We start from the raw sequence: 15,880 nt of genomic DNA, 5'->3' as shown, positions 1-15,880 counted from the left end.
AAGGTGTAAGTCAACTACCCCGGCCAGCAAGATCTCCGGATCTGTCCCCCATTGAGCATGTTTGGGACTGGATGAAGCGTCGTCTCACGCGGTCTGCACGTCCAGCACGAACGCTGGTCCAACTGAGACGCCAGGTGGAAATGGCATCGCAAGCCGTTCCACAGGACTACATCCAGCATCTCTACGATCGTCTCCATGGGAGAATAGCAGCCTGCATTGCTGCGAAAGGTGGATATACACTGTACTAGTGCCGACATTGTGCATGCTCTGTTGCCTGTGTCTATGTGCCTGTGGTTCTGTCAGTGTGATCATGTGATGTGTCTGACCCCAGGAATGTGTCAATAAAGTTTCCCCTTCCTGGGACAATGAATTCACGGTGTTCTTATTTCAATTTCCAGGAGTGTATTTGTCATCTACATTTCACCTCTATAAAAAGTTATGCTGTAGACATGTTGTTTCAGAATATAATTCCTTAATTTGTATAAGATCTTAACAAATTTCTCTTCTTCCGAAAACATTCTCTTGAAAGAATATTATTTCTTTTTTTTTCCAACCACCCTCTTCAATGCTCGACGGTGGCTGTCCGTGACTACTAAGGTCTGTCTGGTCTTCGTTTTGTTATGGATGTTTCTTAGTGTTTCTACTCTACAATCGCATCACCAACAGTCGAAACTTCAGAAATGTACCTAACTGATCTGCTATTCAGGTGACGTCCAATGACCATTCCACGTCCGAAGTTACTAATCTCTCCTGGCCAACTCATTCTGGTGTTATTGCTTGACTACTAACAACAGGATACCCCCATCGCCTATTATGTTGATGGGTTGGCCTCAATTAACATCTATTGATAATTTCCTCATTACATACGGGTGTCCGGATAGTTTTCATCAGTTATTGTATGTTTCAAAAGCTAATGCTAAGACGAATTCAGAAATCAACGTCTTTTTAAACAGAAAACGAAGGAGGTTCACTATTGGTGAAACAATGTATCGCCTCAGAAACACACTAGACGAATTTGTACTGCCTTTTAATTCACTGTATATATATTTTCTGTGGTTTAGACGTGGAACTTCAGTCATTTAGAGACTTGTCCATTCTTTCTTCCTCGGCGCTTTTGTTCTTCGTGCATTTTTTTGTTGACACGGTTTGTTTTTTCACGCGAAGAGTGTTTTACCAACAAAATCGTCTCTAGAGGTTCTATGCAGCATGTTCTATCATCATATCCTTGTCTCGCAGAATTTTATTCCTCACATCTGTGTGAAAAAATGTTACATGTACATTTTATGAGTGAACGAATGTTGTCTACACGTTGCTGTGGGATTTAGGTTCGATATAGATTTACTACCACTATACATCCTAAATGATGCTGGAACTTACATATATTTTTACATTGATGAAAAATACTAAATCTGAGGAAAAGACAAGAAAACTGACGCCCATTTTCTTTCTTAAATGTTGCAACTGAAAGAGCAAATGTTGCTTTAAGCGTCGTACTAACGTTATTTTTTAAGAAAGGTACTCTTGTTTTACAGTTGTAAGTAGTTATCAATGTTAACCCTCCTTTTTTGTTTCGATTTTGATCAGCATCCCTTCACCTAGAAGTTCCTGTAATACAGCTAAAAGAGCTAAAAGGACTGTTCATCTCCACAAGGGCTTGCTCTATAATTATGCATAAGTATTTACATGATTTTTACGTTGAGATACAAGCTTCTTCTCTTTCCGTAATGCGGAATTTATAATAACCAGTAACATATTATTTATTGAGAATCGTAGAAATGATTCGCCAGATTTTCTGTGATGAATATTTGAGAATAACACCCCTGAAATCTTAGGAAATGTATTGCCTGTATTCGATTCAGGTACCCTACGTCTTGTTGCTCCACAGCTCTCACTATAATAACGAAGATCTACCGAGTGTTATACATCCAAATATTTTTCATTGAATAATAGTTATTACTGATGCACGGACACGTTTGCATGCTACTACGTGCAAACATTCTTTGTCAAACCTGCACTATTCATTTTTTTATGATTTAATTTTGTGAAATGCAAACAACTCCAAGATGCAGAATAGCTAAGCAAGTGAAGGGGTGTGAGAGGGACTGAAACAGTTGAAATACCAATCGTAATTAATAAATCCCTCAACACGTGTAGTCGTTTAGTTAGACACTTGTGTAGAAGTCATATTTCAGTTAGCGTTAGTTTTATCCCCTTTCGTGGGTGGAGACGAGAATCATGATATTTTAGTCTGAAAGTTCTCCTGTAACCCCACTTTCAAAGCCAGTCACTTTATCTCCAACAATTGTTTCTCAAAATGGAAATCTCTCTACAACTTCGTTTGCATATCCCAGTGGTGCTCTTCATTCATCGATATCATTTTCTCTTAAAAGTTTCTGGCCGAATTGCATAATATCCTGGTGTTATCCATATACTTGGTGTTGCATAATAATTGGCATATTTTAACGAATAACAGTGTGAGCCTTGTCTAAAACCGTATTATATTACAATCTAGAATAATCCCGTTGTATTCTCCAAAAGATATTAATGAGTCAGTTGTAGTTTTTGTCCGATATTGTCAGGAAAGAAGACAACTGTAACTGGACTCATCGTATTTAACAGATTTTACCTAAGGTTTAAGTTTAAATTACATTCTCAGAAAGCAGCTGACAAGGTAACTGCTTACTTTCCTGTTAATCGCATAAGTAGATTAAGTATTTTACGAGACACTCTAAAGAATTCTGAGCTTGTGCAACGCCCGGTGATTTATAGTGCGTATTTCTCTTGACTGCAGTGTAACAAAAGTGTTAAGATACAATCGACTTAAAGAGGCACATGTAAAATGAGAACTGTAAATGTGAATGATTCCTTGACTGACTTATTGTCCTGTTTTCAAATGATCCTCTGAGTTTATTAACACTATTTGAACATGAGACAGTGATTAAACTCACAGGTAGTACTATGTCGTCCGAACAAGACACAGCCAGGACAAAAGCACCACAGGGGCAAAGATGCGAGCTGCTGTCAGTGCCATAGAGACTCGCCACTTGCGAGTTCCACCAGGGCCACAGGCAGCACTGAGGATGATGATATCGATTTCGCCTCGGCCAGTTGCCGGCCGAGTACAAACCGGCAATGACCGGACGGCACCGGACAGAATCCTACTCGGAAGACAGAAGAGCAGCTCTCGCCCATTTGCTTACAGATCATCGTCCACAGCTGACTTAGACAGGAAACGTCGTATAGTGGACTCTTAGAGATGGGCAGACAGTTGTTGTCAGTTGGATTTGCTATGTACTGTGAAGCGTACTGACGATTATTTGCACTTAGCCATAGAGGTCCTTCTTTTTTGTGTTATATTACATGCAGTGTTGCAGAATTAATCTCTCAACTAGTCACAAAGATAAGTAAACCATTTTAACTCATTTGTGTGACTTTGTTACTAATTTATTGGAGTGTTGTAGAACCTTCGTTTTCTTGTCCTGTTACCTGACCCTGGGGCATAGCTCCGTAATAGTGGCAAGGAGAAATTGTCTTAGCGGTGTGCTGCTCCAGAAGCCGTTTCACGAACTCTCGAACTTGGCCTACCGTAACAATAGTGATAACTCGGCTTTCCTAGCAGTAGCGAAGAGGCCGCTAAAAAAGGCAGCACCGACATTTGTAAATACCAGCACTAAATTCAGGTAGCTAAATTCTCACTGCAATAACAATCGTCAACCAAGTATGGTTCTGAGAAGTATTGTACAGGAGAACTTAGGAACTATTCTGCCATTATTCTACCGTATTATGCGCACTCAGAGCTACACTAACTTTAAAAAATGGATTGGAACATCATATGGCTGAAATGAACTTTATAACACACGAAAGTGACAAAGTCATGGGATACCTCCTAATATCTTGTCGGGCTCCTCTTGTCTGGCATAGTGCAGTACCTTGACGTACCATGGACTCAGCAAGTCGTTGGAAGTCACCTGCAGAAATATTGAGCCATGCTGCCTCTATAGCCGCCCATAACTGAGAAAGTGTTGTCGGTGCAGGATTGTGCACACGAACTGAGTTCTTGATTATGTCCCATAAATGTTCGATGAGATTTTCAGGTCTGGCAGTTTGGGTGGCCAAGTCATTCGCTCGAACTGTCCAGAATGTTCTGACATGGCGCATTGTTGTTTGGAAACATGAAGTCCATGAATGGGTGCGAATGTTCTCCAAGAGGCCGAACATAACCATTTCCAGTCAATGATCGGCTGAGCAGGACCAGAGGACCCAGTCCATTCCACGTAAACACCGCCTGTACCATTACGGAACCACCATCAACTTCCACAGTGTCTTTTTGACAAATTGGGTCCATGGCTTCGTGGGGTCTGTCACTCACTGGAACCCTGCCATCAGCTCTTACAAACTGAAATCGGGATTCATCTAACCAGGTCACTGTTTTTGAGACGTCTAGAGTCCAAGCGATATGGTCACGAGCTCAGGAGAGGCGCTGCAGACGATGTCGTCCTGTTAGCAAGGGCAATCGCTTCGGTAGTCTACTGCCGTAGCCCATTAACGCCAATTTTCGTCGAACTGTCTTAACCACTGAAAACTGTACGCAAACGCCGCTGCTCTCGGTCGTTAAGTGAAGGCTGTTGGCCACTGCTTCGTCGGTGGTGAAAGGTAATGCCTGCAATTTACAATTCTCGGCCATTTCTTGACAGTGTGGCTCTCTGAATACTGAAATTCCTAACGATTTCCGAAATGAAATCTCCCATGCGTTTAGATGCAACTACCATTCCGCGTTCAATGTCTGTTAACTCACGTCGCGCGGCCATAATCACTTCGGAAACCTTTTCACATGAATCACCTGAATACAATGACAGCTCCGCCAATGCACTGCCCTTTTTTACTTTGTGTACGCGGTACTGTCGCCAGCTGTATATGTGCATATCGATATCCTATTTTTTTTATTTACCTCTGTGAACACGGTAATTACATGAAAATACACCACTCAAAACCAGACAAATGTACATGATTTGTCGCTGATATTTTACTGTGGTACTAAGCAGGTTACGATCACATTGCCGAAGTGAGATACACTCATACGTGTTTAATCAGTTTCTGCTGCTTACTGCATTATATACTTGATTTGCCGACGTAAACATTCTATATCTTTTGTTTATAGCGCGTCCTCGTGCTGTCAGTGTATGTTAGAAAAGAAGATGTTAATGTGGGATTAAGCTGTTTAATGTCAAAGTGAAAATGATAACTCACTCTGTATTTTAGTTTGAAATTCATGTGAATGTGTTAATAAAAGCACGTAATACAATGGAAGGTGAATAAAAGCCATATTCTGAGCTACACGAAAAGTACAACTTTTCAGAAGTTGAGAGCTAGTTTTAAAATTAGCAGAAAAAATGCTGTTATACTGTTCAAAACGCAAAAAATTGTTGCAGATATTAGGTGTGGGGTCGGATGTCAGCTGGGTTTTGTGTATGAGGCATTGCTTCAGCTCGCTTCGTAGCTCTCGGGAGAATCTTGGCTGTTTCCTGACCTCACCGTTATTGTTGTAATAATACACTCCTGGAAATTGAAATAAGAACACCGTGAATTCATTGTCCCAGGAAGGGGAAACTTTATTGACACATTCCTGGGGTCAGATACATCACATGATCACACTGACAGAACCACAGGCACATAGACACAGGCAACAGAGCATGCACAATGTCGGCACTAGTACAGTGTATATCCACCTTTCGCAGCAATGCAGGCTGCTATTCTCCCATGGAGACGATCGTAGAGATGCTGGATGTAGTCCTGTGGAACGGCTTGCCATGCCATTTCCACCTGGCGCCTCAGTTGGACCAGCGTTCGTGCTGGACGTGCAGACCGCGTGAGATGACGCTTCATCCAGTCCCAAACATGCTCAATGGGGGACAGATCCGGAGATCTTGCTGGCCAGGGTAGTTGACGTACACCTTCTAGAGCACGTTGGGTGGCACGGGATACATGCGGACGTGCATTGTCCTGTTGGAACAGCAAGTTCCCTTGCCGGTCTAGGAATGGTAGAACGATGGGTTCGATGACGGTTTGGATGTACCGTGCACTATTCAGTGTCCCCTCGACGATCACCAGTGGTGTACGGCCAGTGTAGGAGATCGCTCCCCACACCATGATGCCGGGTGTTGGCCCTGTGTGCCTCGGTCGTATGCAGTCCTGATTGTGGCGCTCACCTGCACGGCGCCAAACACGCATACGACCATCATTGGCACCAAGGCAGAAGCGACTCTCATCGCTGAAGACGACACGTCTCCATTCGTCCCTCCATTCACGCCTGTCGCGACACCACTGGAGGCGGGCTGCACGATGTTGGGGCGTGAGCGGAAGACGGCCTAACGGTGTGCGGGACCGTAGCCCAGCTTCATGGAGACGGTTGCGAATGGTCCTCGCCGATACCCCAGGAGCAACAGTGTCCGTAATTTGCTGGGAAGTGGCGGTGCGGTCCCCTACGGCACTGCGTAGGATCCTACGGTCTTGGCGTGCATCCGTGCGTCGCTGCGGTCCGGTCCCAGGTCGACGGGCACGTGCACCTTCCGCCGACCACTGGCGACAACATCGATGTGCTGTGGGGACCTCACGCCCCACGTGTTGAGCAATTCGGCGGTACGTCCACCCGGCCTCCCGCATGCCCACTATACGCCCTCGCTCAAAGTCCGTCAACTGCACATACGGTTCACGTCCACGCTGTCGCGGCATGCTACCAGTGTTAAAGACTGCGATGGAGCTCCGTATGCCACGGCAAATTGGCTGACACTGACGGCGGCGGTGCACAAATGCTGCGCAGCTAGCGCCATTCGACGGCCAACACCGCGGTTCCTGGTGTGTCCGCTGTGCCGTGCGTGTGATCATTGCTTGTACAGCCCTCTCGCAGTGTCCGGAGCAAGTATGGTGGGTCTGACACACCGGTGTCAGTGTGTTCTTTTTTCCATTTCCAGGAGTGTACACAGAGTGAATCACCTACAACTTGCATTTCAAATATTACAGAAATGGAAAGTGCTATTGCTGTGCGGTTTTCACAGAATGCATTGCTAGACACGGGATCGTATTGCAGCCAATCGACAGATTGTAAAAATACTTATCGTATTTTTTGTGCAAAAATACACTTTTTTAAATGGAACGGTGGCAACTGACATTAACAGTGTAAAGTAGCGTAAGTTAGAATGTCAGTGGTGTTTGCTGCAGGATTCTAGCGCGAGTCGTGCGTATTTTGAAAAGTTCCCACACGGATACCGGTACAATACCTGTGGTAGCACACACTAAAGAACAACACGAATGCATACAGTAGTATTGTGGATTCTGACCAGCAACGAGATAACTGATCATCTTGTGTTCAAGATAACCACCAGCAGCGGCAATGCACACATCCAGTCTGATGCAGAACGACTGCTGCACACGTGCTAGCATTTCAGCGGAGATGACTGAGCAGGCTGCAGTAATACGTCGTTGCATATCATTTGGTGTAGTTGATATGTCCTAGTAGACAGCGTCTTTCAGCTTTCCCTGCAGTAAAAACTCTACAGGCGTCAAATTCAGGGAACGGTCCGGCCAAGGTACAGGTTCTCACCGTCCAATCCAACGATTTGCAAACAATTCGTGGAAACATGCTGTAGCACTTCGTGCACCATTGGTTTGGACATTCATCATGTTGTTATCACGGGTTCCTCCTAGTCTACAGAGGATCTGTGGAAGATGGTCTGTCGGGAGGCTACGATACTTGTGCGCACTCTGTTTTCCGTCTATGAAAAACTGGCCTATGAGCTGATCACTATCACACACTACACGTTTACACTCCATGGACGCTGATATTTCACAAAAGGTTTCGCACTGTCGTCTCTAATTTTTTCATTTTTTGCAGGAGGAGAATGAAATTTTTTGTAAACATACTTGGAACATTTAGCTGTAAGTTGGCATATAAAAGTATTTTCTTTTGTTTACAGGTGAGCCATAATGGACCGTGAAGTAGATGTCAGGTTGCGACAACAGTCGTTGATGGAATTCGTCTTCAAGACCGGCGATGACTCTGCCACATCGATTCACAGGAAGTTGCTCCCTGTTTATGGGGAGGACACACTGGATCGCAGCAGTGTCCAGGCGGTGGTTGCAAAGGTGGACAATCCACGATGTGGCACACCATCGACGGCAGTGAGTGGTACGAATAAGGAGACCATTGATCAAATCATCCAAAATGATAGATGTGTGACGACAAGACAGCTTGCTGAAATGAATCGTTTGTCATTGGGTAGTGTGGTATCACTGATACAGTCACTAGGGTACAGAAAAATCTGTGCACGTTGGTTGCCTAGATTATTGACAAGATAATGAAAACGATGGGGAAGAATGTGTGCGAGGGTCTCATGAAGACCTTTACTGAAGAGTGGAAACAGTGTTTTGACGGCGTCGTCACCTAGGATAAAACATGGTTTTTTTTGCCCGAACCTGAGAGCGAAACCCAGTCCATGGAGTGGCGTCATCTGGGTTTCCCTCGGAAGAAGAAACCAAGACTTTCACGAACAGCAGGCCGACAGGTGATGGCCTCCTTCTTCTGGGATCAGTGTGGTGTGATTTTCATTGACTTTTTGGAACCTGGCTCCGCAATTAACGGGGGCCGTTACTGTTTGTCATTGGACAAGCTGCGACGTGCCATCAAGAGCCACAGACCACAGCTTCAGGGTAAACTCTTCAGACTACACCATGACAATGCCAAACCCCATACGGCCCTTATGACGCAGGAGAAAATCAGGAAAATGGGTTGGAAAATTATTCCTCATCCTCCCTACAGCTCCGTATGATTTTTACCTCCTTAGTAGTCTGAAGGCCCACCTGCGTGGTAAAACATTTGATAGTGAGAAAGACCTTATTTTCTATGTCAAACGGTAGTGTAAAAGTCAATCCCCAAAATTTTACCAAAGTGCATTTACATCATGGAAAGAACGTTGGGCCAGATGCGTCACAGCTGATGGAGGCTACACTGAATAGGCTCAATGTGTAGCTAAATGTTCCAAGTATGTTCACAAAAAAATTCATTCCCCACCTGTAAAAATAAAAAAATTAGAGACGACTGTGCAAAAGTTTTTGAACGCCCTTTGTACAGATGTTAATACGATTCTCATAATCATTTCCATGTAGCTCTTGACGGAGAGAGATCTGCTAGGGATGGAACCTATGTCGACGAAGAGCGCATAGGACACTTGCCTGACTCGTGCCACTTCCTCGTGTGATTAGGTGGGAGTCAACGTGCGGAACAACTGCAATTCCCCCCCCCCCCCCCCCTCCCCACCTCACCATTCTGTCGTCACTTGTCTCCTTCTGTTACGTTGTATAGGTGTTAACACTACCACTTTCACGTAACTGGGTGAAGAGGTTGATAACACGCAGCCGAGATGGTTGACGTCTACTGGGATATCTTGCGGCATATACCGTACAAGAACGACCTGCATTCTCCGTACATTCTCTATAAACCATCAGCATGTCGGCTTTTTCTGCATGGTAAATGCCCTCGTCTACACACGACCTACTGCTTGGGCTGCCACGAACTAACTGATTAGCGAGTCGCAATGTAAGCCAACATAACGACGTACCTAGCAACTACGCAGGTTGAATGGCAAGTGTCGGTGTGGGAACTTTTCAACATACGATATCTCTTAATCGACTCGCACCAGAATCCTGTAACAACCACCACTGACATACTAATTTACCCCAGTTTTAGTTTTTTAATGTCAATAGGCATCGTTCCATTTAAAAAATTGTATGTTTGCCAAAAAAATACACTTCATAAGTATTATTACGGTCTGTTGATTGGCTAACTATACGAGTCCCTGACTACCAGTCCATTATGTGAAAACCGCACATCAGTTGCACTTTCCATTTCTGCAACATTGGCGATGTAAGTTTTAAGTGATTCATCCTGTGTAATGACGACTACATTTGTACTGTAGTTGTTTCTGTTGCCATTGTGTTAAGAGAAATATTTATTACTACTCACAAATTACAAAGAAAGAAGGTAGATGTCCTAAAATCCTACGCGTATCTTCTTGTTAAAACCACAGTTTCTATAACTGTTCTGGATTACCGAATAGTTTTGTCACCACAAACTGCTTTCGTTTGTAACACAATAAACCTATCGTCAAACAATTATTCTACGCTGCTTAAGGTATGGAGCTAAATCCTTATTTCAGAACTTACCAACTCAGTCTCAATCGCTGAAGCAAGATTTTCCGTTCACCCATAACAGCAAATTCCCTTGTACTATCGCTAGTAAAGGGTGCCCGTCTGAAGTATTATGAACTGAGGGAACAATATTTTGTTGATAATTTCTTCGTCGGAATAATCTTGCTCTCTCTGACATGGTGAAAATAAGAACGGTTGGTATGTGAGGTAAAAGAATATTGGGTGAAGGCAAGGTGTAAAAGATGTAGCACGTACATAACGCCAGTGCACTTGTCTGATGATTTGTTATGGAGGTCCCCCAACAGGAACAAATATTTCATACTGAACATTCGCAATTTCTCAATAGTAGGATTCTCCAGATACACACTATGCAAGGGCTCCTATTTCTGAGGCTTAATTCAGCATACCTGCCGGTCAAAGATAAATTATGCATTTAGTGGTTAGTATCATGAAACAAGTAACCACTGCTCCTTCTCCATAGGATGTTCATAATTTCACTTTGCGCGAATGACTTCACTGACTGTGTATCACTAAACATAGGGTAAGTTGGCCCCTAATTGTTTTTCAGATGAGAGATGAATTATTTCGCGTAAAGGGTTATACAGTGGTCATTTATAAGTCATAATTATGAAGTGGCTCTTATTATATCACATCGGTTGTCATATTTGTAGAGTTGTTAAAATATAGTGGTAGGGGATGACTATGTAACACGAAAATGACTCACAAGAGTTCAGTAAATTCGACAAGGGCCAACACAGGTCCTGAAGCCGGTTTATAAGAACAAGAAAGAAAGTCACATTCGCCAACCTTAGAAGACTTACCAGTGATACAATTTAATTATATAATGAATCCTTGAATTTCCGTCACACTTTTGTATCCCGCACTGGTTACTTAAACATCGCGAAATTCCCAAACAAAATAGTAAAATTAGTGATTTGTTGTCTCTTGTACTTGGTACTGTGGTGGGAAAATAACGTTTGGTGTCATACTTTTGTCATTTACCACTAAGAAAGTTTGTGTAAATTAATATAAAATAGTGCATTGTTAAAATTAACTTTGCAGGATTTGAACTTACGAACCATGGGCTGTAAGCCAGCCGTGTAGTGTTCCGGTATTTGTCTGATGCTGAAAATGATGTAGTGCATTTGTGTCGGATTCTAAATAGTATGGTGGAGTTGTTCAGGGGTGAGGGTGCTGGGGGTAGGGGATTCACGGGGAAAAATAGAACTCTCGGTCGTCTTGGGTTATTGAGGATAATTTGAATTTTTCAGAGATTTGAATTTCCTGCCATTTTTCATTAGGAGAAATAGTGTAGCTTTTGATATCAAGCTACTTTAAATTTGTCATTTTCACTATAGAAAAATGGCGTGAACTACTTTGGAGGCTTTTTTGAACCTACACTCTTATATTAATTTCTGGGCGGTTGATAGATTAAAAACTTGATTCTAAAATGCGAACATCGTACTCAGGAAACCAGTGTCTTACTTCTTCTATGTTTAGCTTCTGCAAGTGGCAAAGAAAGTGCGTTTTCGATGTGGTTTTTTCTGCAGTGACAATCCTCAAAATTTTTTGTCCTGCACTTCACCTAGCATGCCATTGTGGGATATAACAACACTCTGTAAATATCACATTTTATCACACTTACCGCAGTTATGGTAAGTCAATAATCGTAGAATATAGTTACATAGATTTGGAGATACGAGAATCTCGAGCCGTCAGATTATAAGTATCTTTTTTCGGCTTTGACAGTACAAATTATTTCCGATTTTAGATATTCAGCCACTACAAATTCAATTCTTAGATTTAATATCGAGAGAAGTTCAATGGTTGTCGGAAATGAAGGAAGTATTTTACGTTGCTATGAACTTGTATAGGGAAAGAAGTAAAGAAAATAAACTACACTTTTTGCAAAGTTATGCATTGTGGTGTACTATAAGGTAGGTATCTGGAGGAAGTCTAAGGTATCATTCAAGAAATAGAGGACGCTTATTAATACCTTTAATTCGAGCGATCCACTCCTTATCCAGCGGGGGCAATAATGATCTTTTGAGGCCCATTTCTTTGCTTACAACTTCGACCCTTTCCTTGACAACTGCTGGAAAATCTCCATCTTTTCCTAGAATTGGATGAGCAAAGATTCCAAACTGAAATGAAGAGATTTACAAGTAAATATTTTAACTACAGATAGTACATACTACACAAAGTTCATGTAAGCATCGTGTTGACTTAATTATGTATACATCAAAAACCATTAAACGATCTTTACTTATTGCAAAGCAAGGAATAAATTCACAATGAAATATATGCTCAGGTCACCTCAGGCGTTCATGTTACGTCTAATCATAAGACCACGTCTACTTTTTAAACATTCTCTGAACCTACTTACGTCAAAGTTAATGGCAGTGTTGGCTGCCTTTATGTCCTCTTCACTGTCGGACATGGGCTCGTACCAGAAGCTGTGCAGCGTTAGACTGATTTTACCTGTAAAAGTAAAGACCATCCTGCTCTGTAGATAAAGGAATTTTTGTTCAATTTTCAGTAAATGTGTTCATTCTCTCTCTCTCTCTCTCTTCGTTTCTCACATCGGCACATGCACTAACACAGGTACTTAACAAGAAAGACAGCTTAGGACTCATAATAATATTTATTTGCACAATATAATGGCCAAGATAAAAAGTCTGAGTCTTCTTTACTCAGTGGAGAAATTATACGTACCGTTACCATCTCAAATATTTTTATTTATTGCTGAAAGAATAGTCACTACCTTTCCTTATTTTCAGATTTACATTCTCTGCTTTTATAACCCTTAAAGCGAAAGTGCTAGAACAGAGGGCATGGTACTGTTTAAATTTCCAGATGAAAATGCAGTGTTCTTAACCGTAAGCTTTAATCTGGAAGTACATCAGAAAAACACGGATACAGTTTCTCATTTGCTGCAGGTGTAATTGGTTGCAGGATATTCGTTTCAAAATTGATTGAATACTTCATGACAGTTATTTTCTTACGTTTATGTCTAGCTAGAGACTCTGCTTCTACGTCTTACATGCAACTTTTGATGATTGCTTTATCTAGCACATTATGGGTATTATTGGATACTACAAGTACATTGTAAGAAGAGGATACTTTGGGTAGGAACTGCCACTGTTTGCTGTTTTGTATGAATCACCCACTATTTCAAAATTTTATATTGTTGCTGCACCAAAAGTTGTACCTGGGAAGTCATAAATGCAGCAGTGATTACCAACCGGCAAAAGTGAAGCTTTTAACAGATTACATCATATTAGGCTGATGTGAGTGATCATGCGAGACAGAATCGGTATCTACGAACCATCATTCGGATTCATAGTTTGGTTTCCGCTCCTGTGAATGTTGACGTACGTCCTAGCATTATATTTGTTGTTGCATACGCGGGTATTTAAATATCGCTGCAGATGGCTGTCTTTGGAGATTTGATACCGTGACTCGCACGCCAAATTTGATTACCATGAAAGCCAATATAAAATGTGAACATCTCGTGGAGCTTAGAATATGCAGTTAGAACGGAGAGGAATATGTTTTAGTCTGAAGTGGTAATTTGGAGTGGGGGTCGACAAAAAGATGACAGTAAATGTAGTTACATAACTCATTGACGTGTATGAGCGTTGGAAAAGATAGTATCAACCCTCATCTAATATAGAATAGGGACATTTTTAATATCATAACAACCGGAATCATTTGAGAATTTATCTGAATTTATTCGTAATGGTATAGTTGGAATATGCACTATGTCTCGCAAGGAGATGATCTGCTTGCCTTGCGAGATACTGCAAGATAGTAAAGGGCCTCAACTGTGTTTCTATCGCAAAGTGCAATAACACTAGGTGGATTGTTTGGGGGAAGAAACCAAACTGCGAGGTCATCGGTCTCATCGGATTAGGGAAGGACGGAGAAGAAAAATCGGCCGTGCCCTTTCAAAGGAACCATCCCGGCATTTGGCTGGAGCGATTTAGGGAAATCATGGAAAACCTAAATCAGGATGGCCGGACGCCTGATTGAACTGTCGTCCTCCCGAATGCGAGTCCAGTGTGCTACCCACTGCCTCACCTCGCTCGGTCAAGAACACTGGAATCGGTCAATTGGAGACGTGTTATTTTATTCATATGTTCACCTTAACTATCCGTCCAAAAAGTCCCGAGACGTCAGCGCAGTATCAACTGTGGCAGCTTGAACTAACGACTTTAAACAACAGATGCGCATTCGAACACTAAGCTGTGAGTAGGCGGTATTGAGTAGTGGACGTGTGGCCGTAATATGTGAGCATAGTTGTGTTACAAGTTGCAAAGGAGCAAAATGGTTAAATGCACTGTTCAAGACATTCTCCTCAATGATGTGTGCAAAGTTCGTCCCCTATAATTTGATTTCCGAACGAAAACTACGACGCCTGGATCCCTATCGTGGCTTAACTGAAATGCAAAAGGCGGACAATTTTTTACCGGAAAATATCATCGCGGGTGACGAGACTTGGTGTTATTGATACATGCTACAACAAAACGAAAATGTGCATAAATCCACATGATATGTCAACGCCTTCACGACAAACACATTCAAGTCAATGCGATGTGCTAGTTGAACAACGTCCCGCAGAGAGTCTTTACTGACAGTTTCGCATAGTGATGGGAACATTCTGTGCATTGTATGAAGAACACGTGATGAATTAAAACTACCGTCTTAACTTTTCTCTGTTTCTTATTAATCCATACTCGAAACGTTTTGGACTGCACCTGAATCGATAATTTCTCTTATTTTGCTTTCATGGGCTTTTCGTGAAACATACATAGGAGGAAGAAATATATTGGTAGACTTTTCTATGTACGTACGTTCTTGGAATTTTAACAGAAAAACCGCGTCGAGATGCACAACGCCTCTCCTGTAGCGTTTTCCACTGCTGTTGGATGAGCATCTCGATGACGCTGTTTACTAAACGAAACTGTGTCGAAACGTGCTGTCATTATTTGGATCTACTCTGTTTTATCTATCAGTCCTATCTGGTCCTACTGGTTGTTTCCAGTAAATGTCAGCTTGGCATTTGCCTTTCATGCGAATCGCCTTGTTTGGTAATTACACATACTCCCAGGTGTTTAATAGATGCGACTGCTTCCGGCTATTGTTCTACGTTCGTGTAATCATATAATAGGTTAACGCAAAATACGTTACGGTTGTTTGTGTTGAAGGGCAGCTGCCAGTCATTACACCAAGTGCCGATATTGGGCTCTTTAAAACTCATTGTACGTTTCAGTGGAAGAAGTTTCTTCCTCTTGCATTCACATGGTTTATCTGAAATATCAAACTATCAGGCCTACCATAAATCTTATTCTTCGTCTTCATCTTCATCATCATCATCATCATCTTCTTCTTCTTCTCCTCCTCCTCCTCCTCCACCTCCTCCTCCTGAGCGCCGTCTCGTTGGAGCAGTGTCCGCTTTTTGGGTCAATACCCCCCACTTCTTACGGTCTAACGCTCCCTGTGGACTTAGTAACTTAGTTTTCTTTATCTTAAATCTGTGTTCATAGTGTCTAGCCACCGCAGTTTAGGTCCTCCGCGTCGTCTCTGGCCTTCGACAGTCATATGAATGGTTGTGCTGATGACTGGAGTAGATAGAGCCCGTATGATGTGACCATAATACGGAATTCTCCATTCTTGC

General features: G+C 42.4%; 1 protein-coding gene across 1 annotated transcript in view; it reads right to left on the bottom strand.

Annotated features, from left to right (window-relative positions):
• Nucleotides 1-15,880, bottom strand: part of LOC126471601 (myrosinase 1-like) — a 269,377-nt gene that overhangs the window by 112,763 nt on the left and 140,734 nt on the right. Inside the window, exons 6-7 of the mRNA XM_050099838.1 lie at nt 12,587-12,681; nt 12,197-12,344 (exon numbers count right to left, since the gene is read on the bottom strand). Of these exons, the coding sequence (XP_049955795.1) occupies nt 12,197-12,344; nt 12,587-12,681 (243 nt within the window). The remainder of the gene's footprint in view (nt 1-12,196; nt 12,345-12,586; nt 12,682-15,880) is intronic.

Source organism: Schistocerca serialis, chromosome 3 (genome assembly GCF_023864345.2).
Source record: "Schistocerca serialis cubense isolate TAMUIC-IGC-003099 chromosome 3, iqSchSeri2.2, whole genome shotgun sequence".
Classification (NCBI taxonomy): Eukaryota; Metazoa; Arthropoda; class Insecta; order Orthoptera; family Acrididae; genus Schistocerca; species Schistocerca serialis.
This window is presented reverse-complemented; position numbering and strand designations above follow the sequence as displayed.